At 38.2% G+C, this 16,799-nt stretch overlaps 1 protein-coding gene across 2 annotated transcripts in view; it reads right to left on the bottom strand.

The window, feature by feature from the left end:
* The window catches only part of LOC142160400 (formin-H-like), a 228,848-nt gene that overhangs the window by 167,492 nt on the left and 44,557 nt on the right, over positions 1 to 16,799 (bottom strand). For both annotated transcript variants that reach the window (XM_075215301.1, XM_075215300.1), the window contains 3 exons: positions 10,979 to 11,062; positions 9,428 to 9,601; positions 7,100 to 7,248 (listed from right to left, as the gene is read on the bottom strand). In XM_075215301.1, the coding sequence (XP_075071402.1) occupies positions 7,100 to 7,248; positions 9,428 to 9,601; positions 10,979 to 11,062 (407 nt within the window). The remainder of the gene's footprint in view (positions 1 to 7,099; positions 7,249 to 9,427; positions 9,602 to 10,978; positions 11,063 to 16,799) is intronic.

The raw sequence follows: 16,799 nt of genomic DNA on the forward strand, positions 1-16,799 counted from the left end.
CCCCAAGTGTGAGAATGTATCTAATGTCTTAGCAGGAGTGATCTGGGGAGCAGCACAGAGGAGCTGTGCATTAACCACTGAAAATGTGGAGAGAAATTCACTAGAAGCTAATCCCACTCCACTCCCTCACTGTAGAAGCTGCAGATTCAGGCAGTGATTTGAATGAGTGACCTCATGCTGTGTGCTACACTAACAAGCTCAAAGGTAAAGAAAATAGAATTTGTTGGGAAAATGGCCTTTTGTACGAGAAAAATTACACTTTGTGTGAATAACCTGAAATGCTCTGTGATCATTTTGCATTCTGTAATGTAATAAAGATATGTGAGGATGAGAAGCAGATATGTGCCCGTGTTAAGTCTTGCAATTATGTGGATTTATGCGAAGATCCAGATGTAATTGGGGATAATTTGAAAACCCATAAAAATAGTGAGATATGTAATGGTGTGAGTGTCACACATGGTACTGTGGTAGAATCTAAACCTGTTTTCCACTGACCTCTTCTCATGAGGTAGGGACAGGTGACAATGTTCCTGCAACTGTGTTAGAATCTGCTGAGAGTACCCCTGTTTGTACCCAGGTACTAAGGATATGACAGTGGAAATGTAGGTTCCACTGTACATGAAATGTGTAAGCGAGGATGTGACAGGAAAAATGTAGGTCTTAGTATACCTGAAATGTGTAAACTGTCTGAAGTGTCAGTGTTCACATGCCAGCAAGCAGTGCAGGTCAAGTCTTCAGACAGTGCAGGTCAAGTCCCCTTATCTCGTCCTGAGGGGGAGGGAAAGGGGATGCCAGAAGGTAACACTGACCCTGAATCAATCTCTCTAACCCCCCTTTCTCCAGCTCCTGCAATGATAGAGGAGTCTGATGGCAATATGGTAAATTGTGTTGTTTTGCAATCTAACCCTGTTCTTCTACAGACGCCCTGTCCTGAGATAAGGGAAGCTTGTGTATTAGCTGTGTGTAGCTTGCCTGAGAGCGATCAGGAGTCTGACCCCTTGGTAGATTTAGCAGCTACTGCTAAAGAGGCAGGGTCCTTATCAGACGCCAACTAGAGTGAAGAGCTGTATGACTCTCAGCTAGAGCAGCTTGCTGATATGCTACGGCCCTATCTGTCCCATTTTACAGGGAAACTTGGAAAAACACACTTAGTCACACAACATGTAAACACAGGCAACCAAACCCCCCTCAGACAGCCATCATATCGTACTTCCCTAGAAGTGCTAGAAGCAATGAAAATGGAAATAGACGAGATGTTGCAGCTAGGGGTAATTCAAAAGTCTCACTGTTCTTTGGCTGCCCCAGTGGTACTTTTCCTAAAGAAATGCGTGAGCCCCCGTTTCTGTGTAGACTATAGGAGGTTGAAAGACGCCACAGTGTTTGATGCTTATCCTATGCCTAGGATAGATGAACTACTTGATCAGCTTACTAGGCATGCTACATCACCATCATAGATCTCAATAGAGGGTACTGGCAGATCTCATTGTCTCCCAAGGCACGTGAGCACTCCACATTTATCACCCCATTTGGACAGTTTGAGTTTTTGGTCATGCCCTTTTGAATGAAAAATGCCCATGCATCCTTCCAGCGCCTGGTCACTGACCTGCAAGAGGACCAGGAGGGATATGCAGTTGCCTACCTGGATGACATTGCAGTGTTCAGCCACACCTGGGAGGAGCACCTGATCCATCTGAATAGTGTGTTAGGCCAAATTACTGAGGCAGGTCTGACTATCAAGCCAGAAAAGTGCCAGCTTGGCATGCGTGAAGTGCAGTACTTGGGGCACTGTGTAGGGGGAGGTACCCTCTGCCAGAGCCAGGCAAGGTAGAGGCTATCATGATATGGCCTACCCCTACCATGATAAAGCAGGTCATGTCTTTCTTAGTTACAGCTGGGTATTATCAAAAGTTTGTGCTCCATTATAGCACCCTACCCAACTTCTGACTGACTTAACAAAAAATAAATTGTTACAGGTGGTTAATTGGACAGAGGATTGTGAGAATACATTTACAGCTCTGAAATCTGCTCTGGCCCAATACCCTGTTCTACAGGCCCCAGATTTCAAACGGAGATTTATAGTACAGACCGACGCATCTAAGTATGGACTAGGATCTGTCCTTGGCCAGGTGACAGTGGAGGCGGAGGAGCACCCTATAATTTTCCCAAGTAGAGAACTACTCCCCTAAGAGGAGGCTTATGCTACCATTGAACGTGACTGCATTCGTATTGGCACTTCAAAAGCTACAGCCCTACCTGTATGGACGGGATTTCACAATTATTACAAACCATAATCCTCTAAGCTGGCTAAATAGAGTTTCTGGGGATAATGGTAAGCTTGTAAGATGGAGTTTAATTCTGCAGCAGTACAAGTTCACCATTCAGCACCAGAAGGGTGCAGAACATGGAAACGCAGATGGCCTCTCGCGCCAATGGGCAGAAGTGGTGAATAGGCAGGAGACACAGTGATAGGTCACAATTCTCCGTGCCCTAGGTTTAGGGAGAGGTTTGACAATTATGTATTATTGTTATTTTCCCTATGACAATGTATATTGTATGTAACCTTGTAATGCAATCTCAACGTGTGCTTTGCTAGATGAACCTATGCAAGTGTCAATAATCTTTTGAAACTAGCCATAAAGATATAGATAAGCATCTCTGAGGAGGTTTTTTTTGGTATGCAGAGGATGTGGACCTGACCAGCCAGGCCGAACAAGCAGAGGTGAGAATTCACGTCCTGTGAACATTCCAGATCTCAGGACATCCCTAGCTCACTTCGAAAGCCCTGTGACATTTGAGAGATCAATCTGTCCTTATTGACAGCTAAATTCCAAGGGTGGGGGGTGAGCAAAATGTGGAAAAGGGTTTTAAATCCACTCTCTTAGACAAAAATGTGGGCATTTTCATGAGGGGGTCTATCAAGGCTGAAATGTTCCATACTTCTCAATTGTGTTCACTCACACACTCCAAGTCTTAACTGAGTAAGTAGTGACTCTGGTTTTATTTCCTATTTTATTTTCTGAAACTTATTTGTGCAACATATTGTATGTATTGTTGTTAATTTTTTGTAACTAAGCCCTAAAGACATTTTTAAGATTAAATACATTTAATGTGGTGCATTCCCCGTGATTGTTAGTAAACTTACAACGCCCAAGGAGGCTCATGCTACATGTGTATGTGATTTAAGTGTGAAACATTAATAAGTGGTTTTGGTGAATGTAAGGACACCATAATAAATCCTTTGCGGTGGCAGAAAAGGTGCATTCTTTGCTAAGTGTCTAAGGTGACGCCAGTCATGGCCAGCTGTTCAGATTGTTGTATCTGGGACAGGCTGGGCGCTCGTGACAATGTTCTTGGAAGTAAGCTAGCTCAAGCAAAATTCCGGACATACAGCTCACCGCAGAGTAGTGACACATCATTCCAGGCAGTGTCCAGTTGTGGGGGTGTAGTTAAGGTCATTGCCCCCCACCTGACGCAGTGCATTCTGGGTTAAGGTTTTTAGGCTCTAACCCAAACAAAAATAGGTCTCTTTGTCCATACACATTCATACACCTGGAAGCTTTAGGACATGCACTGCAAAAAAGGTATTGTTTCCCTGTATAACCTTATCATTTATTTACCTTATATGTATATATTCTGCCTGCATTTTATATTCGTTATTGTTTTAAATACCCTGCAATATAATGTACTCTGCTTGCATGTATATGCAATGTTTCCATCTATTTCTATTGACTTTTTTAATTGTATTATTTATTTAACTCTATTTACCTTATCTGTTTTTCTGCCTGCATTTTATATATAACTACCCTGCATTCATCTGACTCATCTGACTAGTATATAATGTAGATTCTACTGAATGATTAAACAATGCAGTGAGCATTAACTGATTGATATACAAGGTAGCCATTATAATTGTACAGTGATGAGCTGAATAGGGCACCTATGAGATGGTTCATGGCAGAGGAACCCATCAATATAGTGTTAGGTCCATCTCCCTCTTGCAATATACTGGGGTAATTATTAGTCTTATTGATAGGAGGAGAGTCAATGACTGCTGCCGTTCACATCTAGCAGACAGTTGCATGGGTATAAGCTGTATATAACAAGTGCAAAGTAGAGGCACAGGCAGACAGTGTCTGTTTCGTGACTGAAAAGGTGACAGGATGTCAACACTGAAAAATATGTTACACTTGATAATTATATATAAAGAGTTGTGATATCTAGTTCATATGGAAATTGTAGTAAAGAAGGAAATAGATTATAAAATGTAAAGTTAAGTTTAAAGATCCCGCTTCACCAATTCATAGAAAGGTGCAAGTTCCGTGCAATCTATTATTCTCCCAAGTATAACATCCTTATGATTTGCAATATAAACAGCATTTTGTCAAGTTGGAGTATTGATTTGGATGGATGGATACATTTAGCATAAAATTACTCCTCAAACTCTATTCGGCAGCAATTCCATCACTACACACCCTGGGCACATGGAATCAAATAAGTTTATTTTTCCCGAAACACTTTTGAGTGCAACATTCATTGCAGTAAACATTCATTCCTATGGAAATGCTTTGATACAGTAGAACACAATGCGATACATTAATTCATTGTGCTGTCTAAAGGGAACAATTATGAGTGGTTTTAATAATATGTATATGCTTTACTGACTAATTATGGCATCAAAATAAAAATAAAAAGTCTTTCACATATCGGGAACCACGAGGTCAAATACTGCATATTTTATTAGTCTATACTAAATCCTACTTCATTTACTGAATAGCAAAAGTAATTTAAAGATCTAAAACTTCTGTTGGTATTTTGTAACACTAACAGCTCATTAATTCAGGGACCATCTTTGCTCACAGAACAAAAACTTCATAAATATTTTAAACTGCTGTTTTCACTGTAAGAACGAGATTCCTCCCAGAGTAGGATTAATATCCTTTTATCCCATTTGTAATTACATGTCATTAACGTCCAACAATCCTAAACTGAAGCTGATGGTATGAGAGAGTGTAACAGTGTACAAGGAGACTCACAATAAAACAATTTTTTTAAAAACATGTTTCAGATAACAAGCTATCCCTTTTGGCCAGGTCTAGATATAAACATATTATAGTGAATGTACTAGAAAAAAGGTGACAATTACAATTTTCCCTACCATTAGCAGAATATCATGTGTCCTGGCACTGCAACACAGGTCAATGGAATTATTTTCTGGATTTGAAGTACACCCAGGTGGTGGTGGGCAATAGCATGACACTCAACTCTGGAATGGCTTACTAGAGAATTACACCTGGCCTACAATTATTACAGGCAGGTATATTATAAAATATACAATACTAACAAGTACAAATAATGAATTAGCTATCATACTCATTCTTTTTAAATTGCATGCCTAGAGTCTGAGCACCATATTGTATGCAATCTTTATCTTCTGCTCAGCCAAACAGATCTTCATAATGTACATATTAGCACAGAATATTTCAGGTGATGAATGTGATAATCTTGGAGGAGGCAGTGATCTGTCCACTTGTGCGATTGCGTTAGTGTCACAAGGAGGATCTGGAAGCCAGATCATTAGATCATGGTAAGAGAGGGATCCCTCAGTAGCAGAGTTCAGTAATGTAAGGTTCCTGTCACACTGATGTAGGAAGAACAGACACACAGTCTTGCTTTTCAAAAATGCACAATGTGGGTTGGCTGATTCATACAAAGGGAACATCCAGTGATGTCACAGCAACTCAGATGACTACATTCTCAGCTTTCTGACCTGTATCATATCCCATTACAATATTACCTTAAAAATGTAAGAGGGGCTTATGATGTCTATAGTCAAGTTGGCAGTTAATTATATTACTTTATAACAGAGCTACAGTGGAATGCCATGGTAACACAGAGCATTGTATGTCACTTTAATGGTTCATGTCTAAAAAAAATGAAATTGGGCAATATATTGGTCCTTTAAGCACAGAATTCAGATGTCATGAGCTCATGAAAATGCTGAGAACACAGTACAGCTACTATATCCATACTTTTAAGGCCATTCTCCTATTTTAGTTATTTTTCCTTAAAAAATGTGTCACTTTTTTATGACTGACAACTGTATAGTACAGATCAACTTATTATGTACATTATTTGCACTTCTCACTATCTATTGTTATTAAGTGGGCTCCTTAAGTTAATATTTATTGAAAAGAGGAATTTGATATGAAAAACAAATACCTTATAATCAAGTTCAGTAAACCTGCCATGATGTGCATTTTAATGCACCAAGGATGCAGTTCATGAAAGGCTTAGGCAATGTTCAGATGAAAAGTTTTTTTTCGCTCACTTGAAGTGATTTTGCAGTGCAGAAAGGCTCTTGAGACTCTTCTAAGATATATCTCTATTGAAATACCTGACTTGTAAAAACTCAGGCTCTAATAGCATAACTGTATTTAATTTTAAGCACCAGGTACATGTTTAAATAATGTGGACTACTTTATTTTCACGCTCCTGAACTCAGCAAAAAAGGGTTATCTGGCTATGACAGGTAACTGTCCTATAAAATTCTAAGATTGTGCTAGATATGACAATGTAATTTTCTATAATGTGGAAATTATTGCTATATTTCCATATCAAGTGACATGCATTTATCTCATTACATCGTCACAACAATGTGTTCCCATTCTCAAATGTGCATGTGTTTGATGTGAAATCAGACAGGCATTTATTCACTTATTCTCATATCTGATAATGCAATGGACTTTTACGAATACTGCTATAATCTATGTTATTAGCTGTAAGAAATAATTTTTCGCTTGCACATTCACTTTAAATTTACTGTCTATCAACTATGGTTGGAGAGACAATATATAGGTGCAGAACTTTTCCTCTGACCTTGGGTCAAAATGTAGTGTATGCTGTCTAACGTTCTATGGTTATCTGACTGTGTTCTGGCAGCCGGAAATGCACCCAATAGGCCATGGAAAAACAAGGGAGAAATTGAATGCCCTGTACTTGGACTATACTCTGAAACACCAGCCCCTGGTCCCATTTACACAAATTTTAAGTAGCAATGCCGCAGCATTCTATAAATCAAAGAATAGATAATTTCCCATACTTCACCCATCTGTCGGCTTGATCATCATAACGTTCTAAGAGCCCTTCAAGGATCACATCGGAGTAGGCAAATTTTTTGGCAAATGACTTTAAAGCAGACATCTGACCATCCATCTGCATCTGCAGAACCTTGCTCATAATCTTAAGTATCTAAGTAATAAAAAAAGAGCGTTTTTAAACTTTTAAATATTAATAACTATAATACATTATTATCATTTTGTTTTAAAAAAATAACACTGAGACTAAACAGCAATACATTTTACTTAAATTTGAATTATAATTACAAAACCAATTAAATAGACAGGCTGCCTATGTAAGTCATGAATTGGCTAGTAAACAGTAACATCACTGAACCACTATCTGAATAGTAGAGGTACTAGTTCTCTGTGAATTGATAGGTTGCAAGCTAATGAATTTTAGTTTAAATCACAAAATGACTGCCTTCACTGTGTGTTGGTAGTTGTAAGACCCCTGTGAAGGAGTAACATCGGAGATGTGATGTGATATATTAAAGGATATATGGGGAATTATTTGTGATACATATAGGGGTACTATAATGCTTATGTGATATACTGCCATGCTTGTGATACATGTGGTAATATTGGAGTTTGTGCTCTACATTTGTTATGTGGTAACATGTGACATTTGTGAGATATAAATATCTCACAAATGCCACATGTTATACAAATCAGATATAATAATAAATATAAAAATAAAAAACTAAAGTGACCGGTCTCAATATGTCTGAAGTTCAAATACTATGTAGCCTTTGGATTGATAGGCAGATCCGCTGTTTTAGAATAGTTACACGGTCTGCGAACACAGCTCTTTATTGCCAGCATTACCGTTAGGACATTGGCTTCTCATCATCTCTGTTTAAGATTGTGTCCTAATTCATTGACTACTATTGGAGGTAGGACTATTACTGCCATTTGTAAACAGCGGGTCTGCCTTGGCTCATCAATAGCATAAAACTAGCAGTCCTGCTTCCAAGTGACGACAATGTCACTAACGGTATCTTCTCATGATGGAGTTGTTGAGAGTCTTTTTTTTAGAAAGTCGTAATTGAGTGCAGGTCTGTAATACAGCATTCGGAATTTTCTTGCTGACGTTACTGGTGTCGGGATTCTCGTCGTCGCAAATGTGAGTAGCACCCATTACCAGGGCCTGATTAACCATTAGGCTTACTAGGCTGCAGACAAGGGTGCAATGTATATCTATTTGAAATCACATTTTCTATACATTTCATTTCCTAGATAAAACCCCACCAACATTTGACAAACCAGTTAGGGGTGGGGGAGGGCAAAATTGTTACAGGGAAAGGTATGAACTGAAATGAATTTTAAAATATAACAGAATAGTTGTTCTTCAAAGTAAAAATAAAAATATAATAAGATTTTAATATTGATGTATTAACATGGCAAAGACAATGAATCATCTTTGGGTGGGGGTTTGAGGATAAGTGAGTAGGAGAGAATGGTATGGCAACAGGTGCAGGCATGAAAGCCCCCTTCACCCTCAGTAGTGATCGTTCATGCCTCTGTTCTGCTATACAGGCATGATTTTAATGAAAATTAAATGAGTGACAAAGACTGTGGTGAGTCTTTTAAAAAGCCAAGTGGAGCTTAGTGTCGAAAACACGGGAATATAAACATTGAATAAGTAGCCAGATTTTAAATGAAAAGCTAATTTGTGTTTACTAACCGCATATTAGCCTGGTGTGGAGGTTGCTACAAGGTGGTGCCATGAGCATATTAGACTAGAGTGGCATGAACCCTTAAATAGGCCCTGATTTTCACTGTGGTATATCTAAACCTATATATTGCTATCTATTATCTATTTATAATGTATAAATGTATAGCAGAATCTGTGCCAGAAAGGAAAGTATATGTATTGTATATGTATTGTGCGCATGATTGTAAGTTCCACATCTAGGACCTCTGCCATGGTATGTGTCTTAAAAACATGGTTAATTCGTTAAATTAGGTAAATGGCCAGTAAAAAATTTGCCTCACTAGTAGCCCCTTTTTGTCATTAGCAAGTCCTTTTACAACCACCGCAACTTGCACTAGTACCTCAAAATGGGTAACAATTTTTAACTAGAATAGCATCCAATTAAATTCTTTACAAGTGCCTACAACATTATTCACTCATCTGTATTTATAAAGCACCCAAATGTCCCTTATAGTCATATATGGTTCCCTATGTTGTGCCATGGGATCTGACACTCTAAATTGAAACATGATAGATGTTTTCTGCCATCATTACTGTTATAAAAAATATCATTGTGTCAGCTACAATCCAGGCAATGTTCTCTGATCAGACTTACACTTTGTTTATCTTCCAAGCAGGCTGCTTCCAGTTCATAGCTCTGGTGTCCATGGAATAAGATAACAAACCTCAACCCTTCATTATCCTCACAAGACTTGACCTGGGTGAACGGGAACTGTTTCTTGAGATTTCCCTTTTCTATATTGAAAATCATCTGGGTATGAAAATCAATCTAAAAACACATGAGAAAATTTAATTTGTATGTATATATACTGTACATACATATCTACACGGACACATAGTTGTATGCAAAAGTTTGGACACCTCTGGTCACATTGCATGTTTTGCTGAAATTCTTATTGTAAAGAAGGTAATACAACCTCTATAGGGTTCAAACTTAAACACATTTCTGCACAATTACTATGTATTTGCTGAATTTAACAGATTGAAAAATAGAACAATGAGGATTGCACATCCCAAGTTCCAGTTGGTTCATTAATATTTATTGTTTAAGACCCCAAAATTTGATTGACTCTTTGGGTCTTAAGTCAAGTCAAGCAAGCGTGTGTGTGTGTGTGTGTGTTTGTGTATGATACTGACAGTCAGACCTGACATTTTTTCATATCTTTATATCTGTTTTTATCACCAGTCAACAAAAACTGAACTAATACAACTCTGTATAAATCACCCCCCTTCACATGTATGAACAAGTCACTTGTAGTTAAAGGAGCACCATTACTAAGGATCAAGTGGAGGATATGCAGTATCTTGTGACAGACATATCGTTAGCTTAGCTGTGGATATTTCTGGTTATCCAAATTAATTACAAAAAATAAGTCTATGCTGTGAGGCGCCATTCTCTGTATTAATATCTTTTTCATCTGTAGCTGTGATAATAACGTTTATTTTTGTGTGTTCAAGAGGAATTTAATACTTCTCTTTTTAACTTAATTTGAATCAATTTTAGTATCCAAAAATTATAATCAACTAACTGCTCTAATAAATATCTGCATTGAAACACATAAATTTGAATGTTATATGCAAAAATGGAGCTTAAACGAATTCCTATACGTATATCATTCATCTAGGACCAGATTAGTTCTAAATACATCTTAAGCAGAGACAATACTTTCTTTGTGAAGTATATAGTCTTTGGACGGCTATTATAAAATTAAAAAACTAATCACAGCTATATTGCAGAAAAATAATATAATTTTTTTTAATGCATCTGGATAGTGTCTGCTAAATATGTGAAAAAGAAATATGATGTCAATCAGAGGTTGATAAAATCTTCTATAATCGCAGCTTTAAAAATCTGAAAGCAACTAACTGCCTGGCCAGAGTTCTAGAGTCAGTATACAAAAAATAATAACACAAATAAAATGTAATTGTAATAAAGCTTTTATTTGTTTGTCAAATTTCGACAGTTGCTCATTTTTGAGGAAGACAGAAAAACTTCTAACTAGTACCCATCTCTGTAAAAACCAGTGATTCTCTATTATTTATGGGATTTTAAATTTTTAATGCACCCAGGCGGATCTGCAGAATGTTCAGAGTATGATACTGCAATATAAGTCTGAAGTCCAGTGAGTAAAGTTTGGTAAATTACCTGTAATATCCTCTTCTGCCACCTGTACCTATACTTGTAGACAGTGAAGTTGTGTTGCTGGACGGAGAGAGCATCTGACGAATCCTAAAAAAATAAAATAGACAGTATGCCAAGCTAAAAAAAAAAATAACTGGTCTCTTTACCCAGCACTACCGGTACTGATGAATACTTTATGAATGGAAGCATAGCCTGGCTGTGTTTGAGACTGAGAACGATTACTACGTTCTGTACAGCTGCTCTTAAATTAGCTACATGGAGCTTATTTCCTATGTAGGAAACTGGAGAGAGGTCAGTTTCTGAATTTCTAATCTTACAGGACCACACGGGTTATTTAGAAAAATCAAGAAATGGAAAATGACAATGCAAGAAATCTGATGTTTTTGGCTTTGCAGTTAGGACTTACAGTTAATTGTTATACTTATTCTTTTCTGGCGACAAGTAAAATGCATTTTTTTTATATTATAAAGAAAATATAATATTTTACATGCAAGAATTGCACATCTCGTTTAGCATCTTTACTAAGCCCACTTATATTTATGTTCCAACATGCAACAGAACTGTCCCTCTGCAGAAATCATTGTGCCTTGTACACTGCCCAATGTAAAAGCCAGATAAGCGTACTGTCAGCATTGCCTTTTGGACTCCTCCACTCACCACTGGATTAAATTGAACTATTTCTGATTGTTTCCCAAGAACTGTTCTTTTACCCTATTTAAGGTATCACTTAACATGGGGAAGTAACAAGGCATCAAGTCTGTTTTTAATTTGCACTTTTGAGATATCCAGTTGCAAATGATCCCTAATTAGTTTCAAACCCTCCCCAATACCTATATTTCTGCTCAGCTGTCTTCTCATACTCTGATCATAATCTGATGGAGGAGGAAGCAAGCAGTGATAGTACTATTCACTGACATAAAACCTCATGCATCCCTTGAATCAGTCTGGAAAGAATACAGCAGTGGGAAGAATGATGGTGAAAGAGAAAAGATCTCAGGCCTCTTGGTGCCTACACCCTGTTGCCACCTATGAGAAGTAGGGATGAACTAGGTGGCCCTGGAAAATATTCTGAAAGTGGCCTCATATAGGCAAGAGAAAATTAAATGTTGATGGGGCCAACACAAAAGGTGCAGTTAGCAAACTGTTAGCCGTAGTAACAAATGGGTAAGTAAGGCTATTGCAACCTGCAATGGTAGATGGTCAGACACAACTAATGATAATATAATAAATCACTAGAACCTCTTCACAAGGTCTTCGGCTATATCAACCCTCTTTCCAAGGAACAAAATATGAGTACTCCTGAGTACTTGGTTGCCCAAGGTCTTAACTTGTGTTAGTAGGGGCTGATTAAATACAATTATGCTGATGGAAAATGGAACGATGTAATAGGTGGCAAATGAGAGCAACAAGATACAGACCAGTAGAAAGGTCAAAATTTTTAGGCTTTGCAAATCCCAACTTTAAGGAGCTTGTTCCTTTCAGATATCTTTGGATTTTTTTAACTGCAATCCAGTGCGCTCTCCCAGGATTAATTGCAAATTGACACACAAGGGCGAGTACTTGTGTACTTCAAGCTTCCAAAAGTGCTTTGGTAAGGGACTGATTTGATCTCCTCTATCTCTTCGCTGCTTGTTGGTGACATTTCCTTTGTCAATTTTAAGCTTTTGAGTATTGGAGTAGTCTTTGTAAATATTGCCTGCTGCTTATAAGGATTGCCTCAATGTAAATCTGTCGACTGTAACAGTACCTGTTTGCTTGTCTTCAAGAGCTGTCCGCTCTGTATGTATCGCCGACTTTCACTCTTCCCAGTCGCTACTTGATTTTGCTTCCTGAATGTTTTGTGGTTCACAGAACGCTATATTAGCAAACTTCTCGCAATATCTCCTAGAGGAAATACCTCTGTTACTCCTTACAGAACTCCTGCTCTCTGAGTGGATATCCCCAATAGCTCTCAGGTTCAGACATGCTTTCCGCTGCCTATATATCCACTGTTACAAACTTTTATTGTGGTTGTTGTTTCACTGTTTCGCTACATTGTGTCATCTTGTGAAAACACCATATCTATGGATTTTATGAATAGGTTGTTTATAATGTCCCAAAGTCTGTACCCTATACTTTCTTGGCAGTATCCAAGTATGATACATTTCTCTGACTTTGGATCTATTTTACATTTCTTTTCCTTAGGAATATGTGCATATGCTTTACAGCCAAAGACATGAAGATGACTGACGCTTGACTTCCTCCCAGACTGCACATCCACTGACATTCTACCTTTTACAGCTACTGTGGGCCCATGGTTTTTGAGGTATTCTGAAGTGGACACTGCTAGCTTCCAAAATCTTTCGTCCAGGCCTCAGTCACTTAACATAGTCTGTACTCTTTTAAAAAATGTGCAGTTTGCCCGCTCACACACACACCATTTTGCTCTGGCAGGTAGGCAATTGTTAGTTGGTGCTGTATGCAATTTTTTTTAAGAATTCATCTGACATCCTATTGTCATACTCTCCACCATTGTCGAATCTCAAGGTTTTTAACTTTAGACCCATTTGAGTCTCAACCAAGCTCTGCAATTTGACTGATAACTCCACTCTTAGCTTTAATACAATACATGCGTGTCATCCTTGTGGCGTCATCAATATGTTTCATGAAGTATCTGTAGCCACTAACTATTTCATCTCCATTGGACCAAATACATCTGTATGTATTAAATCTATTACTCCAGTCCTAGTTGCTTACTTTCAAAGGGAAAAGGGGTTTTCTTAGCCTTTACACAACTCTTACATGCCGTTCGCTCAGGATTACTCACAGTGATCCCTGTCACCATCCCATCAACTAATTTCTGGACATTATCATATCCCAGATAACCCAGTCTCTTATGCCATAACTCCATGGATTGATTGGTATCTGAAGTCACCATCACACAACACTGTTTGGTGTCTAGGACATATAGTAGAGACGAGCGGGCTCGGATTGCGATAATCCGAGCCCACCCGAACAGTACGGATCCGACGGTGATCCGAGCACTGTTCGGGTATTTCCGGCGGGGAGAAACACTGAAAGCGAGGCTCTGACTCCAATCCCACCGTCGGATCTCGCGAGACTCGGATTCTATAAATTCCCCGCTTGCCGCCACCATGTTCAGTCGGGCTAAGATCAGGGAAGAGGGAGGTTGGTTTTTAAGACTGCCTCGAATTCCCCAGACATTTTACCAGCAAATAGTGTCTGTGCCACCACATTATTCATAATCTAGCGCCCTAGACATCATGTCAGCTTGCAGTGCCAACACATAATATTAACCTCCAATGACCCACATAATGCCAGCATCCAGTGACAACACTTTAGAGACTGGTATGTATATGGTAATGGGTGGTAATATATAGTCCCATGTATATCAGCCACCAGCAACCAATATTATACCAGAAGTGCCCCACATTATACCTGCCTCTAGTGTCATCATATTTAAATCAGTGATCAATGTTACACCAGCATCATCTGTCTCCATATTATAACTAAAATTTAATACCTCCATATTCACCAATCAAAGTCTCCACTCAGATCTGTGTAAAGAATGACCTGCTTACAATATGTAGAGTGTGTGATCATTCACACAGATCTACCTTCCAGCTTGAGCCTTTATTATGTTAGCATTGTAATAGTAGTAAGAGACACTCTATAACTATCTCCTAACAGAGGGCATGTAAAATCCAAAAAGCCAAAGTTCACTAAAATTAGCAAAAAAACAAAACCTTTTGGCCTAAAAACAATATTGTGAGGTGTTCAGAATAGACTGGAAATGATTGTCATTGAATGTTATTGAGATTAATAATAGCGTAGGAGTGAAAAAAAAATAAAAAATGTTTTTTAGCACTTTTTATGCTTTTTTAAAAAAAAAACAGAACCCAAAACCCTAAATCAGAACCCAAAACCCACAACACTAAAAGTGGCCGGTGCACAGCCCTAACATATAGTTTGTTGCACCCGGTTGCTGTTGCAAATAAAGTCCCCTTTTGGTTTTGCACCACACATTTACCTTCTGCAAATTTGACTTTGTAACTTTTCCTTTCTAGGATGCTTATAGCAACAAAGGTGGTTCCCATATTTGGTACATACAGAATGTCTTAGATGACTGACAGTCTCACCTTTTATACTCATTATAATTGTCCCAACTTTTGTGGCAGTAAGAACTTTGTCTCCTATTATTTTAACACAGATACAGGTTCACATGATTTCAGTGAAGTGTACTATCCTTGATTGTAGCTGAAGTGTCTTGTGGACCCAGAGTCCATATACCAGCAGTCGTTTTTGTGGCTATACAAAAAATACAACAACACAGCGCTGAAAAAAGAGACACTATTCTCAAAAATAGTGAGTTCATAGAATTAAAAGTATCAACCTTTATTACATGCAAAATTAACTATAAATAACAAAACAATGAAAAGATAAAATACAAATAAAAACAATTAAAGATTTAAACAATGAAAATAGATGAATCAATAAATGGTCAAAAAGCATCATTTATATAAGCACATATATTGGAAAAATAGATATAAGTTCTGACCAGTGCACTGATCTATTTATGGTCAAATGATCTACGGTATCCAAACTGCACATATATCAGTATAGTTGATAGTCAATCATTGAAACATATATATTATTAGGGTCTCCTCCTTGATAGGACACAATTAGTTTGTTGCAATCTGACTGAATAACATATATCCTCGTTATTATCTTCTCTACTCCTTATTTGTATTCCAACAATTGTATTTTGTATTAAACCGGCATATGAAAACACTGCTTTCAATGGAAATGATCTCTATTGTCAAAAGATCAATGGTGTCAAAAAAAGATCACATTTCCATTCATATATTGATAGAAGGATACACCAAGCCTGTCTGTCACATTCAATAAATCACCATTTAGCACTTATGATAATGCAAATAGCTTCCATATCAGTGATTCTTCAGGGCACACTGTGTCTCTAGTATTGTTTCTGACAGCAGACTTGAAACTGTGCACGCCGCTCACGCGATCCAAAGAGGACATGCTATAGGATGATCTTACCGAAATGATCTCTAATGTCGGCAAGGTTTTGCTGATAAAGGAGCGATTCAGAAGATGGATAAAGTGTCTGTGGGACCCGTAGTCTTTAATGTTTAACAATGATGTTCCTGGTCCTGGCGTGTTTCATTGCGCACTTGCGATTTCTTCAGAGGACTCATCCAGACATTATCGTCATTTTTGTGGCTGTCTGCAGCATTTGATGCTGACTTGTTTGGTTTGTCACGCTTCTTCTGCGTACCACCTGCACCTCTCAATCTGCATTCTGATGCCATGTGTCCCATTTTGTGACATATGAAGCATTTGTACTTGGGCTTAATTTTGTCCCATACAATGTACACCTCAAGGTAATTCTTCTCATTAGACCTTTGCTCATACGCTGTCTGCAGGGTGGTCCACATGTCTCGTGCTGACTCCTTTCCCTTGGTGATAGAATACACATGCTGTTCAACAGCTAAACATATGTTGCCCATGGTTCAATCCTCTTCATCAATGTTTGGACTCACTCCTGAATCTATTGTGACCTCCACAACTTTTCACATTTAAGCTGTATTTCCATGGTGAATTTCCATGTTGCATAATTTTCTGAGCCTGTCAGCTTTGCAAAGCTCATACTGGCCCCAGTGCTATGTATTTGATAGGGGTGTGCACCGGGCACTTTTAGTGTTTTGGGTTTTGGGTTCTAATTAGCTTGAGGTTTTGGATTCTGATTTGTTTTGCCAAAACACCTGACGAAAGGTTTTGGTTCTGATTTCGGGTTTTGGGT

The sequence above is a fragment of the Mixophyes fleayi genome, chromosome 6 (assembly GCF_038048845.1).
Source record: "Mixophyes fleayi isolate aMixFle1 chromosome 6, aMixFle1.hap1, whole genome shotgun sequence".
NCBI classification, from domain to species: Eukaryota; Metazoa; Chordata; class Amphibia; order Anura; family Limnodynastidae; genus Mixophyes; species Mixophyes fleayi.